At 38.2% G+C, this 18,111-nt stretch overlaps 1 protein-coding gene across 1 annotated transcript in view; it reads right to left on the reverse strand.

The window, feature by feature from the left end:
- Nucleotides 1-18,111, reverse strand: part of ABCA4 (ATP binding cassette subfamily A member 4) — a gene marked incomplete at its 5' end in the record, with an annotated part of 70,425 nt that overhangs the window by 44,923 nt on the left and 7,391 nt on the right. Inside the window, 8 exons of the mRNA XM_082766246.1 lie at nucleotides 2,086-2,283; nucleotides 3,054-3,170; nucleotides 4,356-4,495; nucleotides 5,696-5,933; nucleotides 6,317-6,406; nucleotides 9,882-10,079; nucleotides 14,817-14,944; nucleotides 17,495-17,634. Of these exons, the coding sequence (XP_082622372.1) occupies nucleotides 2,086-2,283; nucleotides 3,054-3,170; nucleotides 4,356-4,495; nucleotides 5,696-5,933; nucleotides 6,317-6,406; nucleotides 9,882-10,079; nucleotides 14,817-14,944; nucleotides 17,495-17,634 (1,249 nt within the window). The remainder of the gene's footprint in view (nucleotides 1-2,085; nucleotides 2,284-3,053; nucleotides 3,171-4,355; nucleotides 4,496-5,695; nucleotides 5,934-6,316; nucleotides 6,407-9,881; nucleotides 10,080-14,816; nucleotides 14,945-17,494; nucleotides 17,635-18,111) is intronic.

Genomic DNA, 18,111 nt, shown 5'->3' on the forward strand with positions numbered 1-18,111 from the left:
TATTTCACATCTTATCCCAGTAATTATTTAGTAATTAAAAATGGCCCCAAGAAGATCAGAAAACCAAAACTAAAATACCAAGAAGAGGGTTGGAATATGAAAATAGAAGTAAAAGAGGTGTTTAGGTTTAGCTGCTCCGTGGCCTAAGGTAACCAAAGGGAGTAACAGGAATTCTTGGTGTGGTGAGGATAAGCAGCTACTTCATAACTTGTGGGATTCTCAGCTGCACCACAGAAATCTGGAGTTTCCAAAGACAGCTGCTGGCAGCACACCTCCTTCATTGTATACTATGGTGAGGAGTAGGGTATCCTTGAAAAGGAGCTGTTTGTTCCCATTGTGCTTGGCACAGTGTGAGAACATTCTCAAATGGTAGCAACTCAGTGTAAACAACAGACTTAAAATAATTAACTTATTACGAAGAACTTTAGGACCCTAAGATCTATTACCAGGTATAACAACTGCCCTGATACTGGCCACGTTCTACCACTGATCTGCAGCAAAGCAATGTCACCCAGCTTGAGTAAGAAATAATTCTGCTAACATCATCAGAAATAGCAGAGCTTTGTGCATAAGTCTTATTGCTCCCTGTTGTAATAGCTATAAGAAGGCAGATAAACCTTTAGTTTCTGCCTTCTTGCAGAGGACAGATAGTTTTTTAATCTGAACTGGACCAAAATCAGGAGAGCTAGGCTTGCTCCTGTTACCTACAATTAGTACCAATTTTCTCTGTAAACTTTAGGCTCAGCATATTCAACCATTAAATAACTACTCTTCTTCCAGAGATGCTGTGCAATATAATTAATCTCTGTAAAGACTCTGAACCTCAGGTGGGAAGTACTAAATACAGAGTCCACAGGTAGTAATATTACTTATAAATGCAACAGGTTTTTAAACTCTCAGAGTTAATCTGCAGCACTGCAGAACCCGCTAGTTTTGTCCGGGCTTGTAAATTTACAAAGAGGAGGCAGCATTTCATTTATCTAACTCAGCAGGAATGCAGACCATATCAGGTCCAGTTCCCAACACATCTTTACCTGCAGTCAAAAAGATGTAAGATGAAAAATAATTCCTTGTGTCACTTACCTGGCTCTGGGAATAAATGGATGTAGTGGTTTGTCTGGCCCTCTAAAAATATAATCTTTTTTTTGCACTGGATTTATTAATCTGTGTCTGATGAACTTATCAGTAAGTTAGATCATTCATCCCAGAATAATCTCATAAAAAGTATCTTCCAAAGTACTTTTTGAATGCCTTTATATTTTCATCTACGTTTTTAGCATTTCCTATTTACATACTTAAACTTCATGTCACTTTCTGCATCATGACTTTCAAAAATCTTCAGAGAGCCCCAGTAAAAACATAGCACTCCTAGAAAATGAGCGCACAGATTCCAGGAAAGAGAGAGACATCTTGTCAGAAGAGGCTACAGAACAAGTAGAAGTTTTCTATTGGTTTTGATGTATTTTTGATCAGGTGTTCAAAATCCTGACATTGAAATTTCCAAAAAAATATTAGCTTCTCTGATGATGGTCATTTTGAAATTAGTGGTCTGTCAGTTATCAAATACAAAAAATATATATATTTTTTTCTTCAAGGAAAAATTCACTTCCTGCTTCTTAGTATCAAAATGTGTTCAGACATTCAATCAACATTTTGAATGTGAGAGGTAGCAGGAAGAGGGTAGTGAAGCACTGGAGCAGGTTGCCCAGAGAGGCTGTGGATGCCCCATCCCTGGAGGTGTGCGAGACCAGGTTGGATGAGGCCCTGGGCAACCTGATCTAGTGGGAGATGTCCCTGCCCATGGTAGGGGGGTTGGAACGAGATGATATTTAAGGCCCCTTCTGACCTGAGCCATTCTATGATATGATATGATTTAGGAATTGTCAAATGTAAGCTTTTTCAGAATAAAAAATATATGTGTTCTTGTTCTACCGTATTATTTTAAAACATTTTGTTAGCATTGAAATGAAATTTGAAACAAATGAAGAAGCCTTATACTTTCAACTTTCTCGTCTATTGCCACAGACCCCACATACTGCCTACTGTGCTTCAGGATATTCTCAGCAGTGGAAGGGCTGACCTTACCTCCAGATACTGACTGAGCAAACGCAGAGCTTGGTCTACAACACTGAAGATGTTCCGCCAGTCAAAGTCCACCATTCCCTTCTCCCTGGTCCCTGGAGACCCATTGTGGAGAAAGTTGATAATGTGTTCAGCAGTTAAGCCTTCAGCACCCATCTGTCTGTTCAAGAAGTCCCTCACTGTAGGGTGCTTCAGAGAGTCCTGTGGAAATACATCAGAACAGCTTCACTACAATTATTCTCTTCACATGCTGTGTTTCACCAGAAAGTTTTCCATTTCCACAGCTCTTTCTGAGCTACAAAGTAGTACAAAAGGGTATGTTAAGGAAGGAATTTTATAGATGGGTAATTGCACAGCTGAACAGGTGAGAATTGAAGACTAAATGAAAAGAAATTTATCCTTGACTATTGCATATTTTTTCCACATGAGCAAGAGGATAAATGTAATAAATGTCAAATTTAAAAGAAATAAGTATGGCAAAATAAATGTTTTCTCCAGTATGAACTTCTATAAAAACTCCAACCACAAACAATACTTGCATCCAGAGTCAGATCTAAGGGAAGAGGAACTAAGTAATTTCCTAAGTCGATAAATTGCTGGCTTCAGAAAAAACATGGTTCTACTGCCTTCTTTGTCTATGTAGAACCCTAGAAAATCAAGTTGGTTCTTCTGCTGTTCTTCCAGGACATTTTGCAGAGGCCAAGTGGTGATTGCTGTCTTTATTAAGAAATCATTAGCAGACTGAAGAGAGTGTCCAGATCTGAGGTTCTGTCACAAACTCTTTGAAATGCATATAAGACTATCCTTCAAAACAAGCTCAATAACCAGTCCAACAACTTTAAAAGCTACAAATTCCTTGCCGCAAAGGCTGTGCTTCCAGCCAGACCTTCAAAAATAATTAGCTTCTTAATTAAAGTATAGGATGGTGAAAGGCCACTCTTACTGAGGCTCTCTGCTAGGTTATAACATACACGGATCATATTCATTTGCAGGCTGTTTTGAAAGAAGTACCACAACTGTGGTCCTACTTCTTCCCAAGCTTTGGTCAACAGTCTGAGGCGTTCAAGTTCCTCAAAAGTGGAGTTTGCCTGAGGAACAAAACAACAGGAAAGAATGTTTAGAATGCTAGGGAGACAAACACACAGAATTTATAATCCAAGCATTCAGTGACAGTGAAACTTATAACTTATGAATGTTGTAATTTTTACCTTCAGTACTTAATAAACTTGCTTAAATGCCAGAAATATTAATATTCCTCAAAAAAGAAACTTTTAAAATCCAACTGGAATCAAAGTCATTTTGGATACAATTCTTTTGTTTGTGTAACGAGAAAAACGAGAGCCCAAATTAGCCCCTGTTAACTACAATTCGTTTAACTACTCAGGTTTTAGGTAGAATGATTTCCTCCTCTCTTCTTTCCCTTGATTATCTCCCTCCACTGACTGTAGATGAAGCCTGCCCTAAAGAATGCCTGAAGTTGGGTGAAATGAATCTAAGAAGTTAAATCAAGTTCACATATGACCTGGGTTTTACCTACCTCATCACTGTCCATTCACTTACTCTCAACATCTAGTCTCAAGACAGTTCAACAGAGTTCACTTCCAGAAAGGAAGATGAAACTGCAATTCAACACTGAGAAAGTGTTTTCAGGCCAAGAAGTTTTCACAGAACCCGAAGCAACTTTTTGCCATTTTGTCTCTTTTCTGGCTTTCTTTTCTTTGCACCACATATGCAACAGTTTTGAGATAGCAGAAGTATGACATCTTATACACTAATATCAATCCAGCATCCTAATTCATGAAGTCAAAAATATTTATTCTTTCAATGTATATATTACTAAACCACTATGTTGCTATTGCTTGTAATCTCTCAGTGTCAGGTCTCCATGAGTCTATCCTAACCTCATAGCAGCACCATTAAAATCCTTCCTGGCACAGAGCTGCTAATGTTCCTACATCTGTAAAATACATATGAACATTACTATTTTTGCTAGTGTAAACATGGGAACATGCCAACAAAAATGCTACTTCAGCTAGAAAAAGCTTGCAGTGTGGACCAAGGCAGGATGAATTAGTGAAGATCTGTCTTCTGTTTCTGTAAATGAAGACTAACTATCCCTCCTCTGATGATCACCAGAGCAGGACTTCCAATGAGAAAATCTGATTAGTTTGACATAGGTGGGTTGCTGGTCTTCAAAGGATGTTTCTTAGAATGCATTTGTTTACTTTTTTTTTTTTCAGAAATACACATATTTATATTTCAGAATTTCTTACGTTTTTTAGGATTTGCCGTACAGACGGTGAATCAGGAGCAAAGAGAATTTTTCCCATCAGCAGGGGCTTCACAGCACTCCAGGCTATTTTGGTTAAAGGGTTTGATTCCAAGTTTTGGATCAATGCATTACAAAAGGGTGCTAAAGACAGAAAGACAGACAAATCCTTAAGCAACCCTCCTTAAATCTTACCACACATAACATCCTGCAGGACTTTTTACTAATGACATGGACCGTTTAAAGCATTTTCAATCTGAATGGGTTAAGCACATTTTGCAACGTAGAAGTATGTCTGAAAAGATGGAAAAGACTGTAGTAGATTTTATAGTTCAAAACTCTCTGGAGGAGTTGAGAACTTGATCCTACAATAACTTAGAACTAAGCATTTTCATGTAAGCATTTCTATCTTACCATGGATTAGTTACTTGTAAAGTATTCTACTATTTTGTTCCCCAGATAGAGGAAGGGGAGTACTGGGTCTTCTCCAGGTCTCATGGAGGTTCAGACATATGTAGAGCCAAGTACAACACAAAAAGTGAAATCTACAATCCCCTTCACAGGCAAAGCACTCATCTGTACTTTGCAAGCACACAATTATATCCATCATGGCAGAAGGGACACACAAATCTAATATCAGCTACGATACGAACGTTAGCATAACGAAATTGCTGGTGGCCTCAATACAGAGATAAACTAAACAGCGAATAAAAAGGACATAATATGGATATAAAATAATGAATGGTAGAAAAGAAGAACATTTCTATTACAATAGCAAGGAGGTAAGTGAAGAAATCAAAGCAAAAATATTTTAAAGTTATAAATGGCATTACTTTGTACGTAAGATTTAATTAACGTGTAGAACATTATTGAAACAAAATATATGTACTTTTACGCAGGAAAAGAAAACCAGCCACCATCCATCACATTAAGTGTTATTTAAAAGGAGAGTTTTAAATATTGCTACACTCCAGGCCAACAATCAAGAGACTTCCAAATAAATTTGCCTTGGAGAAAAGTAAATCAAGAATGATGCACCATAGAGTTTCCTGAACTTTTTTCCAGAAGTATTTAGTTCTTCCTGATATCAGTAGCATATATTAGAAAATAATGATGATGATGTTTATGCCTTCATAGTGAAAGTTAATGTGTGTTTCTGTCAGTTCTCAATTCCTGGTCTTCTTTGCTTTCAGTTAAAAAGTACATTTGAGCAAAACTATTTCGCCTGTCCCTAATTTCCCAAATTAACTACTTTAAAGTGTTATTTTATAAAAGCCATAGTGGTATTCTAACATAAGCTTCACTTGTCTACACTCTCTGTCATAGTTTGATGGAAAAACTTACTGGTTGTATTATCATAGAGATAACTGGATTTCTTTGTAGAGTCAATCCCCAGGAAAGCTTTGTAGTTGTTATCTTCATACCAGTTGAAGGAAAGCACTCTGGATCCACCTCCTTCTGGGTAGCCACAGAAAAGATCAGACATGGAGCTCACCCAGTGGCCTAAGGATTCAGTTCTTCCATCTTGTACAAATGGTCGTAAAGCCTTGAAAAGGTCCTGAACACTTGACTTCTTGGCTAGCTGCAGTAAAACAAGACTTTGTTAATTGCAGCCCTCAAAAGAAGAAAGTCTATGGAGAGGTCACCAGTAGTGCACAGACTAGTACAGTCTAGATGCAGTTAGAACCTCATCCTTTCATCTCCTCTATGCTGGTCACAGGCACGATTTTCAGTTCTTGTTCTCCCACGTTTGTTCTGAAGAAATCAAATGCTTCATAATTGCCAGTGCTTATGCCCACACTTATTTTGTAATGAGAGAATAATGAATTTCTAAGGAAAGAGTTCTTCCCAAACAATTCTATTTCCTTTCTGATAAAGCAGATAATAGGAAATAAAAAGAACAAAATGGACAAAGAACTACAAACTATTCAGAAAAGTGATGCCATCTGTTAGAAGACCACTTACCTTTTGTGCTGCTTGGGAGACATTAGACAGCACCCTCCCCCAAGACCTCAGATCAACACCTGGTGAGTTTCTGTCCAACACAGTGGGAAGCTGTGAATACATCAGAAAACACAGATGAGTTTTGGACAGTTTCTACATGACAACAGCTTATATAGTGAGAAGAAAATCCAACCAGCATCTCTTCAGTTCAAATGCTTTGAATTATTTGTAACACTGTCTTGTGAGATTTCTGGGACCATAAACCCATAGTGTAGACTCTCGTAACTGCCTGAGTAAGTTGTCTGACTAATATGAGGCTGAAACTGTCACAGGCCATTGAAAGTATAGCCTGGGATGTTTTGCTTATCTAAGCCTACAATACCGAAAGGTACAAAAATAAAGGAGCAATGCAGGAACTGGGATTTATGAGAAGTTGTTTCTCAGAGGTTGTTGTTTCCAGTGAGATGCAGAGACTCTTATTAACTTCTCAATTGAACAAGTGTTGTGATTCAGAAGCCTCTGCTTGCCATGGAGGTAAAATACCTGGTAGTACTTGTGAGATCTCCTGATTTTGGAGACTGGTCCTTAAGGTCTGTTAGATCTGCCAGAAACCAGATCTGCTTCTCCAGGCTCCTGCAGACTGACCAAATGGCCTTTCTGCCAGAAGTTAATACTTTATTTATTGCTAGCTTTTTAAGAAACAGGTGACACCATGGCATGCTGCTACTTACTACTTGCATCATTGCATCCCTCTTTGTGAACTCTCTGAAGAATCATGCGTGCACTTGGTGTTGGCACTCTGAGGTTTTTACAGGCATTTATTTCTCAAGTATTAAAAAAAAAAAAAAGCAAAAAAAAAAAAAAGCAGGATTTGTGAATAGACCATAATATTTATTAGATAAACTTCTGAAAAGATTTCCCCAAGACTGTGCAGCTATACACCCTGCTTATTCCCTGCCATTTCTTTCAGTCAGTTGGTGGTTAAAAAAGTAAAAGGCAGAGCTGCACTATGTAGGCACCTGGCAGGGAATCACAGCAGCAAGAGTTTTTATGGAACGCTTATGTTTGCATGTTCTGATCTGTCACTTGCAGTAGAGGCAGGAAGTATACACAAGTACTGCTTCAAAATATACTTTTCCCTTTTCACTTGAAGGGAACCAGTTTCTGCACAGATTATACAGCATTCTTGGAGCACTTGTCCTAACCTGGCCTTTTTGAAACTATGAGCAACAATATTGTAAACAACATGAAACAAAACAGAGAAAAGCCTGAGCTAAATATGGAATAAGAACCTCTTTCCTGTAGCTAGAGGAAAAGAAGGAAAAATAGGGGCAAACTTGCATGTGTTTTTTCTTAGGTATTATTTCTTGCAGGAGGCACTCTGTATGAACCAGGTCTTGAAATGTTCTAAAAGGACTGTGTTTGTACTCAAGTTAGTTCGCGTTCTCTAGGAGCACACAAAAGACAGGATCAACAGGGATTATATACAAACTATGCACACATTTGACCTAAATATCAGAGAATATAATTAGGAATGTGTATTGACCCTTAGCACAGAGGGGAACAAAAGCTTTCTCCAAAACGTTTATCCAACTATTTTCACATTCACTAGAATTAAAGATAGTGTTGTAAAACAAACAAACAAACAAAAACAAAAGAAAAAACAACAAATGAACACTGAAGAGTTTCCTTCAGAAAACAGAAAGCCCAGTTCTGGAATCCCCAGTCAGCTGCCAATCCTAAAATGAGGCCTACTCACAAAAGGAGCTCTGAAAAAATAAATTCTGGTATGTAGTTGGTTACAACTGTAGCCTGAGGACCATGAAGTACAGAGGGATTGACAGTGTAAGAGGGTAGAAAATAACCTGGGATCTTGAAGACATGAGGTATCATTTTGCAAGGAATCATGAAAACCCTCCCTCTTCAGCTAGGTACATATTAAAACCCCTGGGAATCAGGCTGTGGATCCAACTGTGTGTTTCCAACACACAGACCTCCAATACTGAGGGGAAGTCTTGGCAGACGGACCTTGTAGGAAAAGACCAGATCATAAACCTACATCTTTGACAATTCTGGTGTTTAGTTTCAGGTTTATGTTCCTATTTCTCACAAGTCTATTTTTGTTTAAACACAGACAACTGCTTCATCAAATCTCTTCTTTCTATTTTATTTGATATGGGAGCAAAATCATGATATTAGCAGCTTAATCCTGAAGCTGGACAGTGTAGCATGCATATTCACAGGATGTCCTTCAGTGCTGAAAACTTACCTGAGAAGTACTGTAGGACTCTCTTCTACTTCCAGCAAGCACCAGTTATAAGAAAATATCTGTGTATATTTTTAGAAATGGAAAACAATCAGAAGCTTTCAGAAACTCACCACAGATTCTTATCAGGACTGGCAAAATCACACAGGCTCAATAAATGTCTGCCAATGCTAAAATAATCAAACAGTAATTTGGCTGGTGTGTCAATTAAAGCTTCTGGCATCCTGTGTTCCCAGTTCTAAGTAACTCAAAGCTGAATTAAAACCATGTTAAATGAGCTGTGATGTTTTGTGCTGTGGCAGGAAAGTCTGATCAATGCTTTCTAACTTCATCAACTCCCCATATATGCTGCCTGTTGTATACAGTAAACTGTCAATGTGATGACCTCACGACATTTATTTACAAGGTGACAAACAGCAAATTAAATTCAGTGTTGCAAAACGCAAAGTCACAAACGTGGGGAAAAAACATCATCATCATACACAGTGATGGGCTATTATATGGAAAGAGACTTTGGAGTCTTTACAGTTAGTTCTCTGAAAGCAACAGCTCTGTGTTCAGAAGACAAATGGAATATTAGAAAACACCAGGAAAATAACAGAGAGCAAAAACAAAAAATACCATTATGCCATTATATATATATATAATATATATATATTATTATATATAATTTTTTACATATATATATATATTATATATATACATGACACATGGAAATACTGAACTCTGGTTGCAGTAGCAGTTAATTTATGGCAAGGACACAGTAGAAATATGAGCAGCACAAAGAAGAACAATGAAAATGAACAGAAGGAAGAGCTTCTGTAGAAAGAGTAATGAAAACCAGTACAACTTGTTTCAACAAACAAACACAAAGGCACATATGGGTATCCCAATTCAAGTTGCATCATGGCTTTGACTTCAGAGTAAAATGCCGTCATGCTGGATGGAGCAAATACAAGTTGGGTTGTATGGGAGGATTTCAGATCTCTCAGCAAGGTCCAGATAGGTCTTCCTGAGCTCTGTTCTGTTACACAGACTAGGAAGGCCAGATTCCACAAACTTTTTAAAATTTTATTTGAATCTTTTAGTTCTCTTGTAAGTGAATTTCATCTGTTACCTCCCAAAGCATGCTCCAAACTGTCCAGTGGTCCTGCTGATGTTACGTTAATAATTATATATCCATAACTTCACATTTTTGGGGGCAAATAAACAAAGACCTCTCAAAACACTGGTGATGCATTAGAAAGAAAATTCCTGAAGTACAATGAAATAACAGCCAAAAGTGACCACATAAGGCAAGATGATTGTGTTAATACTTACCAGCTGAAATAGCTTAAAGAAATCAACATTTGCATACAAGGCATCTTCCACTCTCTGTAGGCTTTCCTGGGAGAGGGCACACATGGCCTTGTGGACCGAAGGGAGACCTCTTCTGCTGCTGAAGATAATAAAGCGGTCCAGGAGCATCTGACTGCAAGCAATGTCCTTCAGAGTCAAGTTGGGTACACCATAGGCAAACTGCAACCAAAAATAATGTATTATTATTATTATTATTATTGAACCTTCAGACTATGCAGGAACAACTCAGATTTATCAACAACAGACATCTTGATATCAACATCTGCTAATATTTCCTGAATGGCAGGAAGATGTGGTCAGCTGAAACACGAACTCTTCAGTCACCTTCACTTGATGTTATGCTAGATCACCTCACCTTCAGACAGGTTTTTCTTCACACTAGTGATTCTTCTTTCCATTGCAGAAGTTCTTATGAGTCTTCTTTGCTTTCTCTCTGTCATCTAAGCATGCCTGAGGCCGTGCCATGCAACCCATCCTTATGGTTAAGCTTTAACTTGTTTGAAAGTATTTCCCCAAGACCAATCAAATGTGCCACATCACTATAACTTTTGTTTATCCTGGTTATAGTTTTGCTGTCAGCTGTTCTAACTGGAAAAAGATGACTCCAATTGCCTTTGCTCAAGCTTGATTTCCCTCACTATTTTATTTCAGTCATGATTCTTTCACTTCAGTGCTTCCCCAGAGCCATTATTCATAGTCGCTGTGCACAGGCATACAGCCAGGCTCAGTAAAGCCATTTTACATTAAACCACACCCAACCTACTTATTTCAGCTTCTAATCTAAATATGGAACAGAAAATAAAGAAGTTATCTTTAGTGTTTAACCAGAGAGAGCAAATTAGTTTATAGTTGAAACCAGTGTAAATACAGAATAACTCCACAGAAATTGATGTATTTACCTAGGACTTGTATTGTCGTAATGGAATACTTTTGGAAGTCTACAATTCAGTTCTACTTGCCTTACAATGGACAGAATACATGACAATAAAATAAAAAGTAGCACTGAAAATTGCTCAGAGGCTGTTCCCATCCTCTGTACATCTGTTTGCTGGTACAAACTGCATAGAAAAAAGTTCACAATACCATAATGACTCTAAACGTATGCCATGTTTGAGACAAACACAGACATTCAGACAAATGAGGACTGTGCATTGACACTATATTGTTAGGCTAGATGCTTTTTAAAAACTGCAAAGAAAAAGAAACTGACAAAATATGCATAAAATATAACTTTCTTTAGAAAAATTATTTGCTGAGTATTCCAGTCCTCAAGACATTTGGTTCAAAACAAACATACCAAGCCTACACCAGGTACACATTTATTTCCTAAGTCAATTAACAAGGCCATCTAAGTGATTCCGAACATTATCAAAATTTTGTATCTGCCAGTCTCCTATAATTAGCAGCTGAGACTTGCTTCATGGTGCCTGTAAAGAGAAGTATTTAAAAACATAGATGAATGAGATTAAAATAAAATTAATTTAGTTGCTGTGGAGAGTGGATTCAGGCTTGAGAAGTTAGTCATTAAGTGCTTCAGATGTCAGAACCTACCAGCAAAACTGCAAGTGTGACTGTGGAAAATCAGGTGAAGAGAGGTCTAGAACAAGAGTGTATTTTGTTTATCATGACTGTTCTGAATTTCAGCTTGTGGAGCTGATTTTTACAAAAAACACAGCTGAATTACACCCAAATTGTGTATAGGAACAACGATGCAAAAAAAGGGATACGAATTTCTAGTAAAAGTATCTGACAGGTACAGTCCCTATCATCACTACAGGTATACCCACATATTGACACAATCTATATTGTATTTGCACTAGGGAGTCTGAGAACAAGTAGAGTAACAAATCCTGAAAGAGTTCTAACATATAACACAACTTAAAAAAAAACAGGACATACCTGAAAATTAAGCACACAGCAGTAATTAAACTAATCAACCCCTCAGTTTTCTCATCCTTTACATCATTGCTTGATCTTTTAGATGTAGTCTAAACCATCAGTCCAGGCAGCATGGAAAGCACAGGCTTTCTCTTTGCAAGGGGCTGTTCTGCCATAAGTGGCACAATAAGCACTTAAATCTATTCAGTAACAGTGACAGTTTACTTACTAGATTATGAATTTTCAAAAATTAGATGACAAATTAACAGTGTGGCCTTAGCTAGTGCCTTTTCACCGTACAATTTCACCTATGGGTGAAATATCTGCCAGTACAGATATTACTGAGAACATGAGATTTGCTTTACAGCAAAGTTAAAACACACTGAGAGTGACACAAAGACAGGACATGTATGTTACATTGCTAACACAAGTTAGACAGTGTAAAGACAGAATGCAAGAGAGGACATGCAACCGATGGACAGAGTCTTGCAAACTAAGATTTGAATTTGACTGATCTGCTGTCAGTGAAAGAACTTGCTTATTTGCTCAGTCACTACAAAAAGAGCATTTTTCAGCTGCACATGCCTGACCTCACCATCCAGTGTGGGCTGTAATGCAACTGAGCTGCACAGGGAGGCAGCCTGGGAGCCTTGCTTTAACTTGTGAAATGAGAAAATTGTGACATTAACATCTTTGAGGAGGATTAAACAGAAAAAAAGGACAGGTTATTTACAAACTGTAACTGCATTTCAGGAATTTCCATGAACAGATGGGATTAGCAGAACAACAAACCTCCGCCCTTCCAATTTTTCCGGTAGGGTGGGCTGTTGCCAATCTTTCTTGAACTTCTTATTGTGTTTTAACATCAGTCTCTTATCCTTATCTTAGAATGACTCAGAAGAAGCAGGTCCTCAGAGGAAAACTTCAATACTTTTTTTTTTTTTTTTTTTTTTTTTAAATCGACGTGTCACTGTTTGGCTAAAGAAATGAAGTCCAAATTATTTTTTCAGCCAGTTGCCTGTTTGATCAAGTTTAGCTTTTAGGTCTGTGTGTCATTTCCTGCACTCCCAGGCAGCTCAGACCTAGATCTGCAGCCAGCTGTTGGCAACAGTCAGGTTCTTGTAAACAAGCTGCTTCTTTCAGGTCAATCAGCTCTATTCCATTACAGTCCAGGAGAGAGGACACGCAGCAATATACAGGCAAACAGAGGGTAGAGCAGCAAGAACTGGAGGTAAGCTGTCATGTTTGAGGCTACAGACAAACACAGATCTGTGTTCCAGTCATAGCTCTGCAATTTCTTGCTCAACTAACTAAAAGCAATTACTTGGGCTGGTCATATCAATAAGGTCTATAGGAATTTTGTGACTTAGCCCGCACAGCAGAGCAAGAGTTCAATTCCCATTGAAAATAATTCTCTTATGTTTTTGAGAACTATGAAATCAGTTTTTCTACTTCAGTTGCTCTTGGAGGAAGCATTCATAGCACTTTCTTTCCTCATATCTGTAAACCAGCTCCTGTGAGAAGACCTCGTACCCCTGCAATTACTGCTAACAAGAAAACTTCACAGAGGACAGCAAAAGTGGTATTTAATGCCAGGCCTCCTTCAGCTTCCTCTCAAGATGATTTTCAAATCTTTTAACTCCCAGTATCAAAAGAACTACATCTCTTTCTACACCTGCACAGAGAATACATTAGAAAGACACCATGTACCAGCAGGTCTCAATCAGAGTTTCAGTGATGGTGTTGAAAACACCACCAGTCCTGTATACACTAGCAGCCAAAAAGTTTTCAACAGTCGCTGAATGAAGGCCACTGGGGAGCTAATGCAGCCTAACACAGCAGCACACAGTTCTCTGTATGCAGCAGACTTCTGACAAAGAAGAGGAAAGGGAGAAAAAGGGAAAAAGCAAGCCCAAAAGGATCTCTATAGAATTCTTCTTGTCATGAGCAGCAAGAAAACAATTTTTTTTTGGCATTTCAACTGATACTGAGGTATGAAGACAAGTAGGATGTATCAATTGCTGTCATCTTGTCGTATTGCTTCATAACAAAGTGAGGAGAGGGAAGAGCTTCCCCTGGTACTTATCAAGAATAGAACAGATATGTAACCTGGCAATTTAGTCACTCCAGCTGGAACCTGTGGTGCACAAAAGGAATTGAATGCAAATTTATTAATCTCTTCCCTCTTTCTGGCCATGCACAGTTCTAGCATTTGTGTTTTATGTGGTGGTGAAAAAGAGGAATTGCAACTTTTAGTGTCAATTACTCATTTGCTTCTACCCACACACTAACCCAACGTAAAAATTGTTCCAGAGTTCTGATTCAGCAACATTCATTCATTAATACAGCATTCCTCTCAGCTCGCAGACACCAGTACATGCAGATGCACAGATTGCCTGGACTTGGCCAAACGCAGTCTCCCGCTTAGCTGCTTCAGGAGTGATTTGACCTGCAGCTTTCACTGTGAATTTTCAGAGCAGGTCTGCTGTTCAGTTGGAATCTGAAAATGTGGGGCTGCTTACCCACTCCCACCTATTCATGTGAGACAGTGCTATAAGGCCAACGTTACTTTGCTGACGTTGGGGCAAAGAATTAAAATGTTAAATCAAGAACTGAAAATAGTTCTCTGCTGCTATTCAACAGGGTTGCTGTTCCAAAAAAGATGCACAGCTGCATTATGATTTTGAGCCAAGTCTTTAATCATGAGGACAGATGCATTGCCTGGCAGTATAATTTCTTGATGTTTGTTTTGTAGTTCAGTTGCAACAACAGCGTCAAAAAAACATCTCTATTTAATACATATTCAAAACATTATTATTAATTATTATTATTATTTTAAGACAAAACAAACACCTCTTCTTCCAGATTCAAAAACATAAAGGTGGATATAATGCACGTAACCTGTAAGGCAACAGAAATTCTGGGCACAAGGTCCCCACTGAAGCTACTTTGCATATACAACTCAAGGGATTGTGTTCCACACAGGTAAACGCTTGGCAGTTTTTTCACTCTACCCACCTGTTCAGGGCGTACTTGAGCATTAATAAGCTGGAAAACAACAACATCTGGGAGACCAGCATCTTCCAGCAAGAATGAAGTGAGAGTCTCCCCATCTTTCAAAATATCTAGAATTCGTATTCCTCTTCCTGGATGAAGAAAGGAGTATGGGAATCAGTGAAATTCTAGACCAAGGAAGGTAAGGAACATCTCAAACACTGGCTTAAACCAGCAAAAACTATGTGCTTTGACTCATGTGCTTAGTAGTGACTAATGGGGTCCAAAACTATTTTTGAAATTCAACGTGATTTTAATCTTTTGCTGGGGAATGATTATGAGAAAATGACGGCTGTTCTGACTCTGTATATCTGATCTCTCAAAGATCCTTCTGAGTAGGACTTGAGCAATGAGAATATTCAAAACATCCCTGATGGCATTTGAAAGTGTCTGCATTTTTTTTTTTTCCTGAGGTAATGATTTATTTTAAATGTTTGGATTGAAGTATGCTACTGTTGTTAGAACGAGGGTCCCTTCTGCTGTATCTTGTGTGAATAACTTTGGCCAACCCTTTACACTTACACTAATTTATTGCTTGCTGTTGATAACCTTTAGCTATTTAACCTGATTCTATAGTTTTTGCATTTAGTGTATCAGTATGAATTTTGCCTCAGCATGGTCCACGTGAAAGCTTGGAAAGTGAAATGACTCCTGTCTGTTAAATACTACGGCCTTAATTAAAGGTAGTTCACCAAGCACTCCCAGACTTATGCAAAGAATGTTTGAAAAGCAGTAGCTCTTGCAGCCTTTAGAACAGGAATTTGAAACTGATAGGAGCAACATATATCACATTGACACGGGGAATGCAGCTTTGGACATCTCCACATAAACATGCACTAATTTGCAGCTGACTGTTTCTGTTCATGCAAGTTATGCAGAATCTCATTAGAGTCCAACAACTAACTTTTACAATCTCACTCTGCATTAAGCTAACTCTGCCCTGGGCTGCAGGTGCTGAGCAGAACTTCTGCAATTGCTCCTCCATGTATTTATTTCAGCAGCAGACACTGAAACAATTATAGGTGCCTGTTGTATTTTCACTGTGCTTGTATTTTCACTGATGCCCTTCCTGGAACCCAGGCACAGTGGAGGAGGAAGCACGTTACAAGAACACATATTGTCAAATGCAAGGGGGGAGTGGGACAAGGAAGGAGGACTCAAGAGGTGAATCTGGTTTAAGAAATCGGGAGGAGGAGCAGCTTTAATTCTAGCATTTGGTAGTTTTTCATTGCTCAGCTTTGCAGCCCTAGTATTCTGTTAAGGTTGTTTCTTACAGGCAATAGTAGTAAGTTACACAAACACAGACCTTATATACATGTAGTTAATTCAACAGTACCCTTTTCTGTATAGATAAAAGTGGTAATTCACATTTCATTACTTTAGCTGACTTTAGCAGGACTGATTTTGTAACTTTGCTTTATGCAAACAGGAGATTCCAAAACTCTTTTATTTTTTAATAAAACATATTACAAAATAACAGATTCTGAAATAGCATTAGCATTATATTTCACAGGAGTTGGGAGCAATGTGTTCTATTTCCCAGCTGGTAAGTAAAGTTGATACAGGATGCAAACCATGGGGTGTTGTCCCTGAGCAATATACTACAAACCCACTGCACTTTATGCTTTTCCTCTCCCCTATACAGGAGTGTTTGTTTTCTACAGCTGTGTAAAAAACACATCTCAGATTATACTCAGATTTTTGTTGTTTGCATTTTGATCTTCCCACTGTTATTTATAGTGAAACACCCTTTCTTACTTCTACTTAGAAACCTCTGATGGGATAGTGGAGCATGTGTATCTGATGGTTTACACACATCTTATTAAAATATATGCTAGGTGGCAATATTTTATTTTAATAAGAATATTATTCCTGTGGCAAAGGATTTGAGAATGGGACAGATCAATTCTGAAAGCCATTGCATTTTTGTGCCATTAGTTTTAGGAGTATCTTTTCAAATTATCTATTTAAAGCCCAAATATTAAATTAAGAAAATGATTATTGGTCCATTTCCTATATTTTCCAAGGATAGCATTTTGAGTTTGGCACATGACTTTGCATAAAAATTAATGGAGTTTATAAGCAAACAGAATTGCAAATTATATAAGTTTGCAATACCTAATCTCTCTAAACACGTAATCAAAACAAGAACAAAGTGTTTCTTTCCTCACTGTTCCAAACCTATTTCAGCTAATACTTGAAATAAAAATCTCTCTAAGCTCTTCGCTGGGTTATGCCCTTCATATTTATTCAGGCATGTTCCCAGCTTTTCATTCCTCTGCATCTTTCAGTGATGCTTTCTTAGTGCAATTGCCTCTACTGTAGTAACAATTAATGAAATCTCTTCATCCACATGTTTCACTTTGGGTGGTGATGTCTCTTTGTTTCTGTGGCTTGAGTTTTGTCTACTGTTATTTAAGGAACCTGTTTGCAGAATGAAACTGAATGCCTCTCTCATCTCTCAAATGAAAGGTGTCTGTTGCACCTTCTGTTAATTAATTTTAGTTTACCCTCTCTAACAATAAGCAGAGTAACAGCCAGGTGTGAAATACGTTATGTTGTTAATCTCTGCATCGTTAACTAATAGTCAGTTTTCAGAAGGAAAAATTCAATAGTCTAAAGGATATAGAGAAAACAATTACCTGCGATTCTTTCAGGATTAGTTCTCATTGTTTCCATAAACTGAGTCATAATGATCAGTTCTTCCCAGACTCTGCCAAGGTCACGGATTTCAGGGGCTTCCAGTAAGAGCTCTTGAGCATCTTTATATACTCTTGCAAGGCTGAAAGAAGTAGTGAATCAATAATAACTTAAGACTGATGACTCTTAAGAACCTTTCACATAAAGAAAAAAAAGAAAAAGAAAAAAGCAAGATTGACTTTCTCTGTGCTATGGATGAGGAAAAAAGTTATTTTGTCCTTAGCCTTGAAACTCAAAGTCCAGTTTTGTGGTGGTAACAAAGTAGTTTCAGGTGGTGTGGGATTCAGATTTTGGAGTCCACAGAAGGTTTCAGAGGGCTACTGGTGTGGCAGAAGGTTGGTCTCTAATAAGCCATGATGATCTTGCTGTGGGGAAAGGACCTTCCCCAAACAACACCTATGTCACAGTTGTACTGAAAACCTGCTCCAGTTATGGCCCAGGATCTGCTTTGGCATTTGGTTGGGGCATTCAGAGCACAAGCAGCCCTGATCAGCTGGATAAATGACATGGAAACGTACAGAATCCTCCCCCCTCTCCCATCTCAGTCCCCTCCAATGTA

Source organism: Aythya marila, assembly GCF_965140915.1.
Source record: "Aythya marila genome assembly, chromosome: 8".
Classification (NCBI taxonomy): Eukaryota; Metazoa; Chordata; class Aves; order Anseriformes; family Anatidae; genus Aythya; species Aythya marila.